We start from the raw sequence: 17,523 nt of genomic DNA, 5'->3' as shown, positions 1-17,523 counted from the left end.
TGGTAAGGTAGAATCACCGAAACATCTTTGCACAGTAAGGATTTAATCGAAATGTAAAAATGTACTTCTGAAATTTGATTCCATCTACACAAACATTTGTCGTATCTGTATCCTATTCATAAAGGTGTGGTCTTACACATTCAAAATATCAAATTCAAAGTACAGACTTAGGAACACAGGTTGGTAACTCTTTGGTCTAGTTGGTGTTGTGTTAAGTACATGCGTACATCTATACCAAACATTTCTCTTTGAGTCTGAAAATCTTAACATCTACATTTGTATGTAGACCATTTCTCTGTGACAGATTTCAAAACAAAAATCTTTAAGAGAATTGTGAACAGAACTTAACATAAATTGTAATAGTCTCTATTATAAATACGTGGTAGCTTTAAAACCATTTCCACATTGTGTATTTTATCATATAACTGATAAAACTTAACCATACAAACATATGATATCAAGCTTATTGAACATGGACTTACTGACAAACTATGGCTTTCATCTTATGTGATATTGAACCCCAAAACAATATCAATTCAATGTTTTTTTCAGACCAAACTCCCCTATTTGCTTTTCCAAAAATCAGTTTTAATCTAAGTAAAGACTTAGAATCCTGAGACTAACATTTTATATTAAAGATTGTTTTGCTTTCTATGAATATTTGTTTTGAATTTTCATTCAAGACATTTCCAGTGGCAACTTCTGAACAGCACACTTAACTCAGCTCAATAAGCAGAACTTAGTTGAACATATTTTATATTGCATAGTGTAAATTATACAATGATAGACACATGCACCAAATACTAGTAAAAACATCATGAATTTCATCATATAAAATATAATGTTTTGAAGGCGTTGAAGTATCAATATGTTAAATAACAGTCTTTGATGTGCCTGCAAACAGAAAACTTGAAGCAAAGAGAGAGGCATCAATGTTAGAATTTGGCAAATAGAACAGTGGCAACATGTTTTACGAAGTCTTAAAATCAAAACAGTCATAAAACTACCCATCCAAAACCTTGAAACTATGTTGAACTTTCACCATATCTGATTCATAAATATTGTTGCACTGTTGGCTAAATAGTTTAATTTGCATCGGTTCAAGAAGTATTGAACTGTGAGAACTTCAAGTTAAGATTTAAAAATATATGTACACATGTACATCTCAACAAATTCTGGTCTAAGAGAAATTTCTAAGGCTAGTAAAACTAATTTCTGTGTCTTTTATAGTTGACTATACTATACAGTTGACTGTATAAATTTATATTACACGTGCACCCAGATACATGTACGGGTAAATCTTAGTGACTCTTGAACTATATTCACCCAATTAACATAACATAGAATTTGGCACTATTGAAACTCCATGCACAGAAACTGTGTCATAAGGCCTGTGGTCATGTTGTAGGTTGGTGTTTTTTCCTCTCTTTGTTCCACTCGTCCCTGATGATCCAGTAGTCCTGGGTCTGCATCTCCTTCAGCCGAGACACCGCTCGCTCAAACGCAAAAATCTCCTCCTCACCGGTAAAGATGCTGGCTGCTGAGTTATCCTGGGGAAATCACAGGAAGTTTACAATCAATGCTTTTCTGAAACACTGGATCTGTCTAGCCTCCTTTGTAGGCTTTCTGGCTGGCACCGGAGTTGATTTTGGGGGGAGCGCTGATGTGTGATTTTTAACATATCAGGGCCAGCTTCTTTTGCTGTAGAAATCAAAATTGTCTAGGGCCAGTAATGTTGAGAATTACCGGTACAATATCAAAATAAATAGGCTCAAACAGCTAACGGAAGTCATAGGTACAACTTCCCGTTTGGACCGAGTAACACCGTTAAACATATTTAAGTTATCATCATCTCAAGGTGGAATCTAACTCGTGTAGGACGAACCCTTCCCTTGACAGGCCAATTCACTTTGTCATGAGGTAATCTTGACCATGTGAGACCCAGATGTTTTACAAGAATGTATGACTGTCTCCATTTTGTTCTTGGTACATGTATAAGAGAGATATCTATCCTCACAGTGCCAACTTGGATGTTGAGGTCGTCCATGAGAAGCCTGTTGAAGTCCGAGTCCATGGCTCCCACCGACTCCACTCGGAACAGTTCCTCAGGGCTGACCGCTGCTGACCACACCAACCGCACCTGACACATCAAACACAGTACAAAATTCACAGACTGCAAGTCTTGAAATACTTGCAGTGGTTTTATTTTCATGGTTTTTGCGGTCACCTTTTCACTGCAATATACACAATAGTTATGTAACTTCACCATGAACAAAACAGATTTTCTGTCAGTAATGTACTCTGTCTCTCGGGAACTTTAATATATTTGCTATACACAGCGCATGCCTCCTACATGGATCTACAGTATACATGTACATGTATATAATACCCATCCGCCATAGTGAGCTTGTATACTCAGGTGACTTGGATACAAGATCCATGTATGTGTATGTCAACAATGTCTTCAATGGAATGTATCAAATGAATTTGTAAACTTTAGTCGACTGTATATCAGCACAAATTCACATGATTATGAAGCCTACCTTGTTGTCATATAAGGTGTCGACCAAGGTCATGAACCTACGAGCTTGAGTTTTCAATATGATGGTCATCTGAGGCACGTTACGGACGATGACTGTGTCGAACTCCTGGCCAAGCTTCAGGTAGTCAGCAGCACCTAGTGGCTGGTTAAAACATGAAAATATAAATACACATGTACTGTATATATACAAAACACAATTATGTCTGCATAGTTATTCATCCTTTCTTCTAAACACTTCATCACCATTTCATCGTCTCTTTTTTAATCTTTGATAAATTCATGTACGTTGTTATCCCTTACTGGACTAGGTTACGGCGTCGGTGTGGCGTAACGGTTGGAGCATTGGACTCAGAACCAATATACATTTGTAGGTCCCGGGTTTGATACTCACCATGCCCCAACGTTGTGCCCTTGGGAAAGGCACTTTACATGACCTTCCCTGACAGGGGTGTAACGCCCACCGAGCCACTTTGGCTAATCTGTCAAAATGTGTGCCAAAAACACACTACGGATTTGGTGTGCCAATGTGCCAACATCTGCACATTGACATCCACCAAGAACCGTTAAATTATTTTTTTACTGGACTAGGTAGTATCAATATTTGCCTACCTTTTCTTCTTTTTTTTTACAATAGCCCTCAGTCACTATTCAAACGTACCTTTTCACACAAGTCTTCAAACTGGAAGTCTGCCACACGTCCGCAGGCTATCGGCACATGGAGGTCTCTCCCAAGGAGTCGTAATGTTCGTGGTCCTTTTTCTACAACAGAAAAAATGCCTTTGAATAAATCTTATCCAACCAAGGTTTCACAAGAATCTGAGTCATACATGTTTAAACTGAGAATAAAACTGCTTGATGTAGTCTGTCTGAAAATATTCTGTGACTAGCATGCAATGGCCATATGTGAACATCTTCATGTGACCTCTTCTTACCGGCTGTTTCTCTTGCTGTCATCTCCTTGAATATTCTGTCCAATTCTTTATCTGCATTTTTATGAGTGGACCTAAAAAAAGTAGCAAAGACCAAAACTGTTAGCTATCATAGACAGAAGGAACAAACATAATTATGATTCATCAGCAAAGACAATACAGGGTGAACATATACAAGTCTCAGTATGAAAATAAAAACACTGTTAAAGATCTCTCTCTCAATCATTGGTCAAACTCAATGCATTAATGAAAAATTTTAATGGTTGCAAGCAAGCCAATAGTGCAATGCGGCTTTGCTAAAGCTTTTAAATTAGTGATCTAATACATGTACTTAACAAATGTAACTTAAAAAGCCAATATTGAAAATCTGTGCCATGATAAAGTAGTGAGTAACAGTATCATATAGAACAGCCTTTTTGAGGCTAAAACAAAATGTGCATGACGTACAAGAAGAAGACTTTCCCAGCTGTGGGCATGCCCTGTAGTCTGTAGTCTGTGCCTGAGTCCAGGGCCAAGCAGTCACATCTGTACTGTAGGGAGAAGGGGAGGGGGGTGAGTGTCTGAAAGCTGAAATAGCTTTTTTCTCTGATAACTTTTGAGCTTGAGATGGAAGAGCAAAGAAGAAGAAAATCTTGTGTGAGGGAGAAATTGCTTAGCCTGAGCTTATTCATCTGTGACATATTGCAAGCTCTTCTTTGGATTAAGTTAATGTGAAAAGCTCATTTACAAACAAAAGCGACAGTAAGCAAAATCTGGATTTGTCTGTCTTACCTTCAAAATCTTGATGAAAGGCACAAAATTGGACCGCTGCAAACCATTCTTGTACAGGTCTGTAGAAAAAAGATGAATATGGTAGTGACAATATCAATACAATCCAAGGGAGGAGAGGCTTATTACAGAGAACTGTTACAGTCTGTTGTAAGTTATAAACACCTTTCTGGAATAGCAATGCCATGCAAAACATTTGTCAGGGTTCTCAGTAAACAGTCTTGAATCTTACTAAAAAAAACAACGCGAGGAAAGTAATTCTGAATTACAAGAATGAGAGTGGAATAGAGTCCTACCATCTGGGTGCCTGTTGGAAGTGGCCACCACGACCACTCCTCTGTTAAACAGTTCTATGAAGAGTCGCTTCAGGATCATGGCATCGGCAATGTCTGTAACCTGGGACAAAACATGCAGGCAATCTACAGTAAGAGCACTGTGTACTGATAATAATTGTTGTCCTAACTCTAACTCTATAACTCTATCTGCATTTCAAATGCTGCCTTTTATCATACTAACAATATAATTACAACACAGAAATTCTATGCAGTATGTTATTTAGGGAGAGAACTACAGTTTTCTTTGAACAAATATTCATGGTACAATAATGATAAGTACAAATGTACATGTAACTTCTTATTTCAATGTATACCATATCATCTTCACCCTCATTCTTTTTCTTTTATTTTTTATTTTTATTTAATTTTTTATTACATTTTCACATTAACATGAACAAAACAATATGAGAAGAACAGAAGAACATACTATAAAGAACATAAATACATAAATACCACGGATCCATGGAACACCCTCATTCTTCCCTTTTATAGAGGTAGTCAGTGTTTTGTATAGCATCAATACATTAAGCTCCATTAACATTTATCCGCCAGCCTACATAAATCTGCCATTTTAAAAACAGAGTGTTTGAGAGATCTCCAGTGCAGCACCCCCCAGGTAAGTACAAGTCAGATATACAGGAGTGCATTTTATTGGGGGACGAGAGATTTGTTTGGACGCATTTTGTCAAGGTGGCGGAATATATGTACCCTGGTGGAATTATATTTAGTACATAGTTAATACATGTGTAGTTATAATTAGTTATAGTTTGAATAGCATGTAGCAAACCTGGAACTCATCGAAACACAGCAGCCATGTTTCATCACTAATCTCCTCCGCCACCGGAGGGATGGGGTTGAACGCCTGCGACCTCCAACTGCCCTCCACTCGCTTCGGCATCAACTTCTTCTGCTTGTGGATTCCTGGGGACACAGGAAAGATGTTATCACAGAGGCAGAGTTTAGCATGCTGTTTGTTTGTTTGTTTGTTTGTTTATTTACTTAACCAGGAATACAGTATCGCCTGGCGGCGTTTTTCAACGTTTCCTGGGGGGTTCAACCCCTTACATAATAGTACATAGCAACGATAAAAATTCAAATAATAACCAATAATACAGGAATTCTGGGAATCTATGTAGCTGCACCACTGGTTGTGGTGTGTGGATAGTGACAGATTTGAGTACAAAAGCACACTATTGTACAAATGTAGTTATATGCATTATGCACCCCTTTGGTAACAGTGATGTGTTTTGTAAAGCAGTAGTCTGATATAGAAAATGGAGAGGGAAGGAAGGGGGATATCACTGTAGTCTTTATGCTTTTCTGTAAATGTTAGGATTTTCAGATGCCACATGAATTACAGTTGATTTACTGTGTGGGTTGAAGGGGTAGAGTGTTGTACTGTTCTAAACTTATTCACATGTCTCCAATCTGACTAAAAGCACATGGATGAGGAGATTCTTGTTAAACATTGGTCAGATGAAATGTGGTGCTGGTTCTCACGTGCGTGGACGTCCAGCATGAAGGCGTGGAAGTGGACTCGCTTCTTCTTGGTGACGCTGACGTGTGTGTAAAACAGGTCCATCAGCATGGACTTTCCTGAACCTGGAGAAACACAGGTGAGAGATGATATGGTCTCATATCAAAGTTCTTAATCATGTTTGAAATATGAGATACTGATGATATCACAAATTTATCATGCATAATGTTACATGCGTGAGAATGTGGTACTGGTAGATATAACAGGTGCTTACAAAATATCCAGTAAGTTACATAAATTATATATCTTTCTAACATAAGTATCTAGTAGACTAGTAGATTGTAATATATGAATATTTTAGTTCAAAGTGACTCACCAACATTTCCGTAGAGATATAAACCATTCGGCGCTCCCTGTTTGTGTCGTAAACCGAAAAGCTGGTGGGACAGAAAAAAAAGCAGGGTCGAAGTTACTAATAAGTTACGACTTGGCAAAACAATTGTGCATTTAACACATGCATGATTCAATGATCTTACATATCTATTGGATACCATAATTGACATATTTGTAATGTTACAATTATACAACTGAAATAAAAGAGGTTTCTGTAATTCTTGATTTGTTGATGGTAACTAATAATTTTAGTGACTTTTACGGTCACTATTCGACCACTAGGGTAAAAGGTAATCATTGCAAATATTTGATCACAAGAAATTTGTTTCCAACGTTGAAATTAAATGTTGTGAACCACTCCCTTTCCCCCTAGCCGCTAAAACTGTCAACCGCAATATCAAATGGATTTAGAGTATATCAACACTTTTACATGTAGTCTTTGACTGTCTGACACCTTTACTTTCTACCACAAGTTGTATGATACATAGACACATTGTCGAACTAAATAGTATACCTTTCCAAAATAGCTCTGTTGTTGCGGCCTGTACCCAACACTACCATCCTTCTGCGATCGCGACAGAATCTCGTGAAGCTTTTGTAGCTCCTGTATAACGGAGAGCTGATGGGGGTCTGGACTCAAGTAGCCGACATTGACCGCGTTCTGATAACTCTCTAACGGTCCTGACTCACACGGCGTGAGGAAAAGTTGCTGTCCTGATATATTGACTCCCTCGTCCTTGGGTTCTGTCGTTTCTGTTGACGTGTTGTTATTTACTGTAGCTGTGGGTAAACGTGCTTGCACGGCAGCTGCAAAGGAAAATTAATGGTTTAGGAGAAAATGTTGGTTACTCACAGATTACTCAAGTTAAGTAAGGAAGGGGCTTACTTATTTACTTTTCCTTTAAGTTTTACACAAATAGTGACAAAGGGGAGTATCTATAACAGTTTGACAAGTTAAAGGTAATATCACTGATAAGTTACATCTTAAACATAATAGTAAATATACTAGTATTAGTAATATAGTGGACGGGGGAACAATAGTATGATAGTGATACACAATTATCAAGAGTGGAAAAAGACTCATTTTGTATGGTTTTATGTTGAGACGCATTTCTATAACTTATATTGTAACCCTAAATATCATGATCACCTCTAGGATCCTCTACATAATTTTTTGTAGCTTGGAGCCCACACACGTACCCATTCCTGGGATACCAGCTGACTGTTCTGATGACAGATTGCGGACTAGGCCTTTTTTAACACACTCCCCACATTTTTTAAAACCATATCACTTGTTCCATTTCATCAGATCCCACCGTAGCCGATAATACACAGCTACACTTCGGTACGACAGAGAAACTTTGCAGTTTGAAGGACTTTTAAAGCTCTGTTGTCTCACAGTTTGTCAGAAGCCGGTAGAGAAGTCGGCTTCACTAATCTATTTGAGCAAATACCGATTCGTTACTTACCTCGTTGACACAATACAGTAGATTTTGGTCTGTTTGGCTGCAAAGCTATTAGTCTAAGTTGTAAACAGCTTCGACAGAAACGCGTATAAACACAAGTTCGACAGGCTAACCGGCTCAAGGGCGCCGCCATTACGGTGACCCCCTTTCGGTAATTTGAGGTGGATCAAAAGCGCCGACTAGTGTTCGATGAAAGTACTCCAGGCAATAGACAGTTCCAAGGCTGTAGTACTACCATGAATTACTAGTCGGCGCTCCAGTATCGCCTGATTTCTAAACCTAATCAATGGCTCAGACTGGTACATTGTACATGTATCATGGAGATAATAATATCTCCATGCTGGTATATAGAGGGAAATCAGGTGTAATTCTTATGTGCACATCGAAGGTATGAGCAATGTGAAATCACTATGAATAACGTTATGTCTTCCTCTGGGTTAGAGCCAATCCATCAACAGAAAGTAAGTTTATACTTGCAATATCATTAGAATAACAATGGCGAGTGTCGAGGCAAATGAAGATTTGGGTCGAACAAATTGCATTTTTTCCTGAAAACATCGATGAGAGCCTATAACGTTGTCAATGCATGAGCAGAGACATGTTTACACATTTCATACCGATCGTTTTACCCTATTCATCTGTACAAAAAATTCCAATTTTAGTATTCATAAATATGCGGGTTCCCATGATGCTTACGGCGACCCACGTGACTCTAATAGCTATACTCCTGGAAAATGTCTGGAGCGTCCAGCTGGGCGTGGTGGCGCGCGCCTGTAATCCAGCTACCTGGAGGCTGGGGTTGGTGGACCGCTTGAGGCCGGGGGTTCTGCGGCGTGCTGTCCTATGGCGATCGGGCGTCCACGCTAAGTTCGGCATCGATATGGTTTCCCCGGGGGAGCCCAGGGCAACCAGGTCGTCTAAGGAGGGACGCACCGGCCCAGGTTGGAAACAAAGCAGGCAAAAGTCCCCGTGTCGATCAGTAGCGGGATCGCGCCCGTGAATAGGCACTGCGTCTCAGCCCGGCCAACATAGTGGGACCCAACTCTTTTTTTTCTCATCTTTACACCATCAGTTTATTTCACACTACAAATTAAGACAAGGAGAATAAATGTTTAAATTCAACAAAACATTTTATTCATTTTTCTTAGATAGGTGTAACAGCAGCTAATATATAGCGTATTAGAATACACGGACCCCACACACTTCTTTGATAGACGATGTATTAGTAAATGCTTAATCTATATCCAAAATCAATAGGAAATTAAAACATTTATTAGCTTAACTGAAAAATAAATTGATGATATCATGATTCCTAAAATGCTACATGATACACTTCTAGATAAATGTTTACAATATTTGCATTATTTGAAACTTAGTAGGAAATAATTAAAACATTTAAGATCGAGCTTACCTCAACGCTGTCTTGGCTTGATAATGATAACTCCCAAAACACCACAAGGCATAGTGCTACATGCAGATAAATACTTGCAACATTCGTATGATTTTATATATTTTGAGGAATGTTGAAAAAACACACCCTCTCAGCACTTACCTCATTACCCTTAATGATCTAGACGCAAGTGATACACACTGTCTGCTTTGATACATTCTCTCCTGAATGCTAAAAAATAATGATTCTGGTTTTGTCCCACTACCTTGTCACAGAGACACTAACATTTCTGTCCAGACGCCTGGATGGCTGACGATACCAATGGTCAGAGCTAGACTTAAAACAATATATACATCTGTGTCGGACTGGCAACTTGCAAAGGTACACATGCACCTGTTTACCTCCGCTTTCACATTGTGATAAATTCAAACATATAACAAAAAAAATAACTACATCAATATAACCTGCACGCACCTGTACTAGTTTCAACAGATTTTCAGCTAGAATTTTATATTCATAGTCTGACGCCTTATTTTCCTGCCACGACATTGGTGTGTCTAAATGAGTGGAATGATTAATGAAGTGCTCTTCGGAATAGATTCTAGACTCTATAAGTCGTTATTTCCTTCGGAATCTTTCACGCCAGTACTAGTCATCTTACACTAGGAAACAGAGAACATATTTTATAGGATTGAACTGACTGGCAGCCAGGACTACATTGGCGTGAATTCGGCTGCTCTCCAAGCAGAGGTTAGGCTGTTTTAGGCGTTTTTACCCGGGCTTTCTCAATTGTTTTGCCAGTTTTTTTGGTGGGCAAAAAGAAAATCTGACAAAATAGAAATATCGATACGAATACTCCTAAGAAGACGTCCAAAACAAGCCGGAACCTAACCTCTGTTTGTAGAGTGGGATTCTGCATCTTTATGGTATATACTCGTACGTATGGTCGGGTTCCGGATCCTGGGCTGGCAAAGCAGCTGAGTTGTTGCTGTGAAAAGGCACGTTTTGTGCTTGGAATTGTGTTTGGTTTTGCATGGTGACCAGATTATTACGGTCACTGTGATATGACACGTTTTGTATCGGTGGGGCCAGCTGCGACAGTTCCATGGCGGGTGTTGGTCCAGTTTGGGCGTCGGCGCTGTCGCTGGCGTATCCGTAAACTGGATTGTGAAACGGCACGGTGTTCTGGTGCTGAAGGACATTTGCCGCCCTGTCCTGAAGGTTCTGCACCCGTTGGTATTTGATGAACTTTATGATAATATAAGCGATGAAGACCAAGCCTAGAAGGGCGGATGATACCATGATGATGATGTGGACGGTTCCGGCGATCGCTGGTTCATTCCTCTTCATTATCACAGTGCTGACTGATGCACCATCCATCTCTGTCGTGCCATCAAATGTAGCGTTACCTTGCGATGCAATGACGTTACCTTGGGTAACATGCATATGTTGGGTCATATACATGTAGGGGTGTACGCTTGTACCAGTCGGTACATGTATATTCTGTTGGGTGCCGTGTGGTTTGGCGTTATCAACATCCGTATCCCCGCTTATTTGCTGACACGTTGAAACTTCGAATGTTGTTGATGGAGGCATCGTTGTACGTGCACACCCTAACCCAGGGATAGAAACGTCTGACAGGAGCCGTTTACATTGTGACTGAACTGGTGAGCCACAGCAGAGGTTACGGCCAGGATTAACGTAAAAACTTGTAAGAAAGGAGACACCGCACGATTCAGCATCCCCACTGTCTACCCAACATTTCACCTTCTTGATTAGCCATGCCAGTTTGCAGTCACAGTGGAACGGGTTGAGAACCATAAATATCTTTGCTTTCATGAAGTTTAGTTTGGCAAGATCACTTTCAGCCAAGGACGTGATCCTATTATTTGCCAGATCTACCAGCCGTAGCCTTGTCAGCCGGTTGATACAGCTCTCAAATTTGACGTTTGTGATCCTGTTTCTGTTCAAGAAGATGTTACTCACCGCCGTCAAGTTGCAGAGCGACCGCCACGACAGCGTTTCAATAAGGTTCTTACTGAGATCAAATATATTCAAGTTTTTCAGCGGTGGGATATGTAGGACACTTTGGATTTTGTTGTCCTTCAGCCTAAGAATAGAAGTATCGGACGGGATGTCGTCAGGAAAGCTGGTCAGTCCCTGGGACGTACACATGACTGCCACTCGCAGCGCTCCATTTGTCGATGGTTTTGTGTGGATACAGTCTTTAGGCAGGGCCTCACCCCTGGTGGGTGGAGCCAGGCACACAATGATGCTGATAAGCGCACACAAGGCGACGGTGACTTTCACCATTGCTGAGGTTCACTCTTCTTTAACAACGCATTGCGCATTGAGCCACAGTGACATCACAGAGTTACGTTTCTAGAAAAGTTTCTGTAAAAAATCGCACCTGTCTCGTGTTGTTGTTTCTTATCAATACTCAAGCGCTGCAACAGAATAATGTAAAAAGACCTAGCTTTGCGCCCAAGTGGCCCCAGTCATTCTATCGCTGTCAGAACATCCTTCCGTGCGCCTGTCTGTAGACCCATCTGGGCATAAGCTGCTTGGTGTGTGTGGCACTGTCTGCCGACTAGGATTATTTTCTGCTGTAGGAGATGACCTGCGTAGTCGGGCCTTACACAAGAACTGACCAGTGGGTATTCAAAAGCAAGCAGACTTATGACACGCTTGTGAAAATTGTCTGTCTGGTCTCTTCGCAGGTATATATTGGAAATGAGTCATTTGTGGGACACCGATACATGTATATTGTCACAGGAGGTTCTTTAAATACCCATGTCCAATGAAGTAAAAACACAGATTCTGAAGTGAAAATTAGGTTGATCAATGTCTGTTTTCGACTTTTGTTTGGTTCTGCTGTGTGTATGTACAAATGTCCGTGTGTGGCAGTTTGTGTGTCTGTGGGTGTAAAACGAAAAAGACGATGATCACAAAATACGTCAGCAGTTCATCAATACCCAAATGCAATCAAGTACTGGCAGAAACCAATATCTGCCGTAGATTAATATCATGCCGTATGCGCTATTCATTGAGTCTCTTTCTAGGATCTTCATTGCGTGATTTCACGTGTTTTTTTTAATACACAATCGTAGCAAGTTACACATTCCATTGTCGATGACTCCGATTCCTATGGTACTTATCATACCTAGCCTCCCTTGCTAGAACGTATAAACAAGACCCGCGGCCAAAAACAAAAATGTTTTACCTTTGCACGTTCCCCTCAAGAAAATGAACTTAAAAAAGTGAAGAAATTAGCAGCAGCACAAATGATTAATTATGAGTCACCCATATGGAGCTTTGATACTTACTACTAGTAGTAACTCTGTAGCTAGAAGGCTCATACGTATACAACTATCTACAACCGCTATCTGAAAATGTCAACTCTTTAATTCAGAATTTCAGATACACGCAGAATTCGAAAGATGTAACTGCAACAAAATTGCTTGATTAAATCGAGAAAAAATAAAATTTTCAATACCTTACATGTGCATAACAACAAACAAATCGCACCATACAATACAGATCTTCAGCCAACGGCAGAAACCTCCCCACTCCCCAGCAACAAAATGCAACCTTTGATAAAATAACCAATCTGACTCGTGTGTTAGGTGTTAACTTCAGCAAAAAGACATTATATAGTCAAATATACTGCATTGTAGCACTTCATATTGCATCGGAGTATGTTAAAGATTACAAGTACTTTGTAAAACAATATGATGATCAAATAATTAAAAATCTATCATCTGAAAGTCAACGTTACTAGGTACTAGGTAAAACATAAATGAAATGTTATACAAGAACCATACTGTGTAAAACATGTAACATTACCACAAAACATGTTTCAGTGCTGCATGGTAGTCAAATGCTGGCCACTGATTTAATCTAAGTCCAACCAAGTGCAAGCTCACCAAACTAGATGGGCCCAGATAATCAAAAACTTTGGATTGGACAGTACTAGTAACAAAGATGTTATGCACATTGTCATTGCACTCTAGCAGAATTCTCTTCTATCTGAAGAAAACGATCTGGGTGTTTGTTGATCTCCAAGCAGATGTAGAAAGGCAAAATCTTAACATCTCTTATATATGTTCCCGAGGTTTCTAGAAAGGCCAGGTTAGCTTGTGAAATTTCAATTCAGTGTGGCCTGCATATAGGGCGTTACGGGGCGTCATGTTTTTAATCTAGGAGTGATATATGTGTTGATATGCTCGCTTACACATCTTACTGAACCAGTATATGTTCATTCCATACACAATGGGTGTCAGAACTATCACAGTAAAGAAAAGTAACGGTCCGATTTCGTACAGCTCTCCAGTTGCCATTGGTTCAGCCAGTTGAAACCACAGAGGGATGGGCGCCACACGACAGGCAAAAAACGTCACCAACATGAGGATCCCGTTCAGCAGGTACAGACGAGAACGCTCCTGACCCAGGCGGTACAAAATCATCCTGCAGAAGAAAAAGTAGAAGCGGAATGTTTGCCATAGGTATCTGCCCATTCTCCAGCAATAACTGAACAAAACATGGTATATGGTGATGCAACAACATTTCTTGATTTTTTATTATCATTAGTGTAAGTTTGAAATGTTCCACCTAAGCCCCATTACCTGATATGGACAAAGGGAGAGGACAGTTCCATGAGAACCCAGAGGTTGCCATAGTACGACAAGGCAGGTATCACCTGCAAAAGAGCAAGAAACAGGGCTGTATATTAGTTCGCATTTGAAGTTGAAAGGAAGGGTCATGTTTCCTTGAAACTATTCATTTACATAATAAAGTATATCGTCCTATCTTAGTACTTCATGTCTCATTGATTATGTAAATTAGGTCTTCATTTGTATAATTGATGTCTATTGATATTCCTATCTTTCTCAATTATATAAGTATGTTACATAATTGAGAATCCTGTCATGAGGTGAAGTGTATTGAAATCTACAAACAAGAAGTCTTGTTAACCTTTATTTATTCACCTGAGGTGTACCTTCAAACCTTGAACGGTCTTAGCATTATTTCACCTGTGTACTATGAGAGCCATGACTACAAACTTCAAACCTAAACTTGCACCTAGTTAAACAACAGCGAAGAGCGCTAGTACTCAGAAAATAGCTTACAGATCCAGCATATGCTCCTATAATTGAGACGACGTGGTGCGGGATCATCATCCGGTCTTGTAGACAGGTATTGAACACCATTAGAAGCGTGTCTGTAGGCAAAGCAAATGATGCAATTTTACAAGATTTATCACTCGCGTTTTGAGATTGTTTCCTAAGAAATTATCCATTTCAAAATCTCGCAGTGGAGCGGGAAGAAATATTTACTCGTGCTCTTCCTTTTAATTTTTTTCTATTGAATTTTCAAAGGCCCCGCCTTCTCTTTGAATAGATTTTTTGAGACGCTCCCTCAAAGGTAAAATGATTCAGTGCCATGACAGCAGATGTATTCATTGTGTACTCATTACTGTATTCATTACACGTGTACATCTAAGCACACTCGGAGTGTGCTACGAGTGTACTTGGAAACGCATGTATAAACCCGGCCTGAATGACAGTTACGAAATGACCCAAGCACAGCTGTCATTCTTTATCAATGTATTACGTACACCGCGATCACAATGACGTGTGGCTGTTCCACCAAATACTATAATAGAAGATTCATGAGCAGTATACACATACCAGCAAGTGTGTATCCCAGTATAATGCACTCAGCATGCCTGCACGTAGGTAAGTCATACCTGTATGACAGGGGAAGTTCGAAGAGCACATTCAATCAGGTTTGCACAAATGGGATTATACATGGGTCTCATTTAAAGATAATTCAAGTTGTCGAGGAGTTGGCTGGCCATGGCCATGGTAGTAGTGCCGTGTTGTGCACTCCTATGAATTCTTTGGCAAAAAACTTCCAATATTTGGCTAATTTCTACTTTTTTTCTAGTCCACAGAGAGATTTGGAATGGACATCTTTACCAATAAAGCAGACTGAACAATATGGAAGGTGGTGCTGTAGAAACGCTTTTAATCTGACCATACCTTCTATAGTATCGCGATAGACGTGAATGGTTTGATTATCCTTATCTATCGTTATCATATTCCATGTATTACTTTGCTATATTATCTATCGATTATGATAATTTTTTATTAGTATAGAGGAGGAGGGCCTAGTATGAGCTATATACGCTTCCCTCATCCTGCAAGTGTTTTTACCTAATATCGTCTTTTGTATTTTCTCGTTGTGAAAGTAAATAAACAAACAAACTGTAACGTCTAGGAAGGACGTCCTCATCATCAAGGCGCTGCTGGAATAGATGGAGTGTGATAAGAAAGAAAGGAGAGCTTACCATATCTGATCGGGAAGCGCACCGCCCGGACACAGGAAGACGTACAATCCCATACCCCCGGCAACCGCTCCGTGGAAGGCGGACATCACACTGAGAAGAATTAAAGGGAACTTAACGTCCACAGATACAGTCATAACAATGAAGTACGGATAAGACTCTTGCATTATCCTCCTATAGCCTAAGCTCCTGGCATTTACAAATATCGTTGAATTCCCAAGAGATACTAGTACTGCTCTGTTCAATGCGTCATCTTGTAAAAAAGGCTACTTTTAGCCGTAGCACACACTCATCAATGTGCCATCACGTTTTGTCACTAATGATCTTTGCACTCATTCAAATAAGATACGAACCAGTTTCTCAGCACAATCTGTTTGTCTTGAGACAAAGTAGCAAAAACAGGCGACGCTTTCCTCAACATCCAGGGGGCTAACCACTTGAAGATAGCTAGATGGGCGAAGAAACTAGTGACTATCGTCATGATGTGGTAGTTGTTGTAAGCCATCGTGGTGTGATGATGTACGATACGTACGTGATGCGGACACTTGTCGTCAGTCCCAGATCAAACTATGGATTATACTATAAATGCACTTTGAACGGAGACAATTTAGGGATCGCCCATCTGCATATCTGGGTAATCATTTGTGAACTTTTTTGACCTGTTTTTATTGCCTTTGTAAACTTCAGACGTCACTTAATATTTCATCATATTCGACATGTTGCATGCATTCGTTATCATCACAGATTGTTGTCTGCAGTTCTGAACTGGACGATAAACCAAACATTTTCCTTAGACTATCCCAAAATTGAGATAGAATCGTCGAACGGGGCGGGATTTGAAGAATTAGGTCACCATTTGTATTCGGTTGTGGTGTCTGGAAAAACATTTCATTAAGCTACCGCCAGCTTACAGGAACTACGCTGTCTTATAGCGATTTCACGCAATGATATATATATATACACATGTACAATGAATAACACACATTAACAAATGAAGAACGGAGATGCAAGCGTAAGATGTCCCCCTCGCATCCTGAGAAGATCAAGAAAAAACAGCACCAGTACGTAGCCGTAGATGGTTCTGTGTACAACACGTCCTGTACTATGATGATGATCATAACATGAAATTATATATGGTTCTTATCGTGGGTTATATTCAGTTGTTCTGTAACCAGTCTGTATTTTGCTGGTATATGTCCTTATCATATAATTACGTGTCCTGGTGTCCAAATGTTTATCATGTAAAGCGGTGAACAGTTACGGTGAGTAAAAGGTCTAAGTTGTCATGGGAAAGCGAATGATGTCCAAGTATATACTTAGCCTGCTCATTACGTCGAGAAGTGATGTGTATATGTAGGTGGCGCTTCGACGGGCGGCCACGGTGGTACATGGGATCCTTGTGCGGTGAATTAAAATCGTCCGATTTACGCCAACTCGTGTTTATAAAAGCCTCGAATGTCATTCTAAATGTGCGTAAAGATATCCGGATCTGTTTAGGAAAGTGTTCATTGACTTTATTCCTGATTACTAGTTTATTTTCACATTTTCACAAGTTGATAGTATAAACCCAATCGGAGCCTAACCTGCAGTACCGCTCCCGGCCGCGACCAGAAAAGTGGCAAAGACGACCGCCAAATTGCCAAATTTCTGTCTTTTCGGGAATGGCGAAAACGTGAAATACTCACAAAGGGGTTTGAATTTTGCCGGCTTATTTGACTTTGTTTTCGGAAATGTGATCATTAAAAATCAAGCATGACAATATTTAAGACACTTCACAAATAAAACAACGGGGTATTAAGTCATAAATGATATGCAGAAGTGGTCGAGTGTACTTTTCCTGTCAATTGTCACGTTCTAAAGGGCTAACACATATC

At 39.9% G+C, this 17,523-nt stretch overlaps 2 protein-coding genes across 2 annotated transcripts; both read right to left on the bottom strand.

Moving 5' to 3' along the window:
• Positions 1–26: 26 nt before the first annotated feature.
• LOC136433203 (AFG1-like ATPase) lies at positions 27–8,084 on the bottom strand. Its single transcript, XM_066425156.1, has 13 exons — positions 7,914–8,084; positions 6,959–7,251; positions 6,428–6,488; positions 6,075–6,176; positions 5,362–5,495; positions 4,536–4,635; positions 4,243–4,301; positions 3,919–4,001; positions 3,475–3,545; positions 3,201–3,301; positions 2,544–2,684; positions 2,018–2,140; positions 27–1,550 (listed from the first exon to the last, which is right to left on the bottom strand). The coding sequence occupies exons 1-13, from the start codon at positions 8,041–8,043 to the stop codon at positions 1,398–1,400; spliced, it is 1,551 nt and encodes a 516-aa protein (XP_066281253.1). The 5' UTR covers positions 8,044–8,084; the 3' UTR covers positions 27–1,397.
• Positions 8,085–12,687: 4,603 nt separating this feature from the next.
• On the bottom strand, positions 12,688–16,508 carry LOC136433196 (TLC domain-containing protein 4-like). The gene is made up of 6 exons (XM_066425127.1): positions 16,003–16,508; positions 15,653–15,742; positions 14,991–15,049; positions 14,430–14,521; positions 13,926–13,999; positions 12,688–13,767 (listed from the first exon to the last, which is right to left on the bottom strand). Exons 1-6 carry the CDS (start codon positions 16,152–16,154, stop codon positions 13,500–13,502), a joined length of 735 nt encoding a protein of 244 aa, XP_066281224.1. The 5' UTR covers positions 16,155–16,508; the 3' UTR covers positions 12,688–13,499.
• Positions 16,509–17,523: the final 1,015 nt, after the last annotated feature.

The sequence above is a fragment of the Branchiostoma lanceolatum genome, chromosome 1, assembly GCF_035083965.1.
Source record: "Branchiostoma lanceolatum isolate klBraLanc5 chromosome 1, klBraLanc5.hap2, whole genome shotgun sequence".
In the NCBI taxonomy this organism is placed as follows: domain Eukaryota; kingdom Metazoa; phylum Chordata; class Leptocardii; order Amphioxiformes; family Branchiostomatidae; genus Branchiostoma; species Branchiostoma lanceolatum.
Note: the sequence above shows the minus strand (reverse complement) of the source record. Positions and strands in the feature narration are given on the sequence as shown.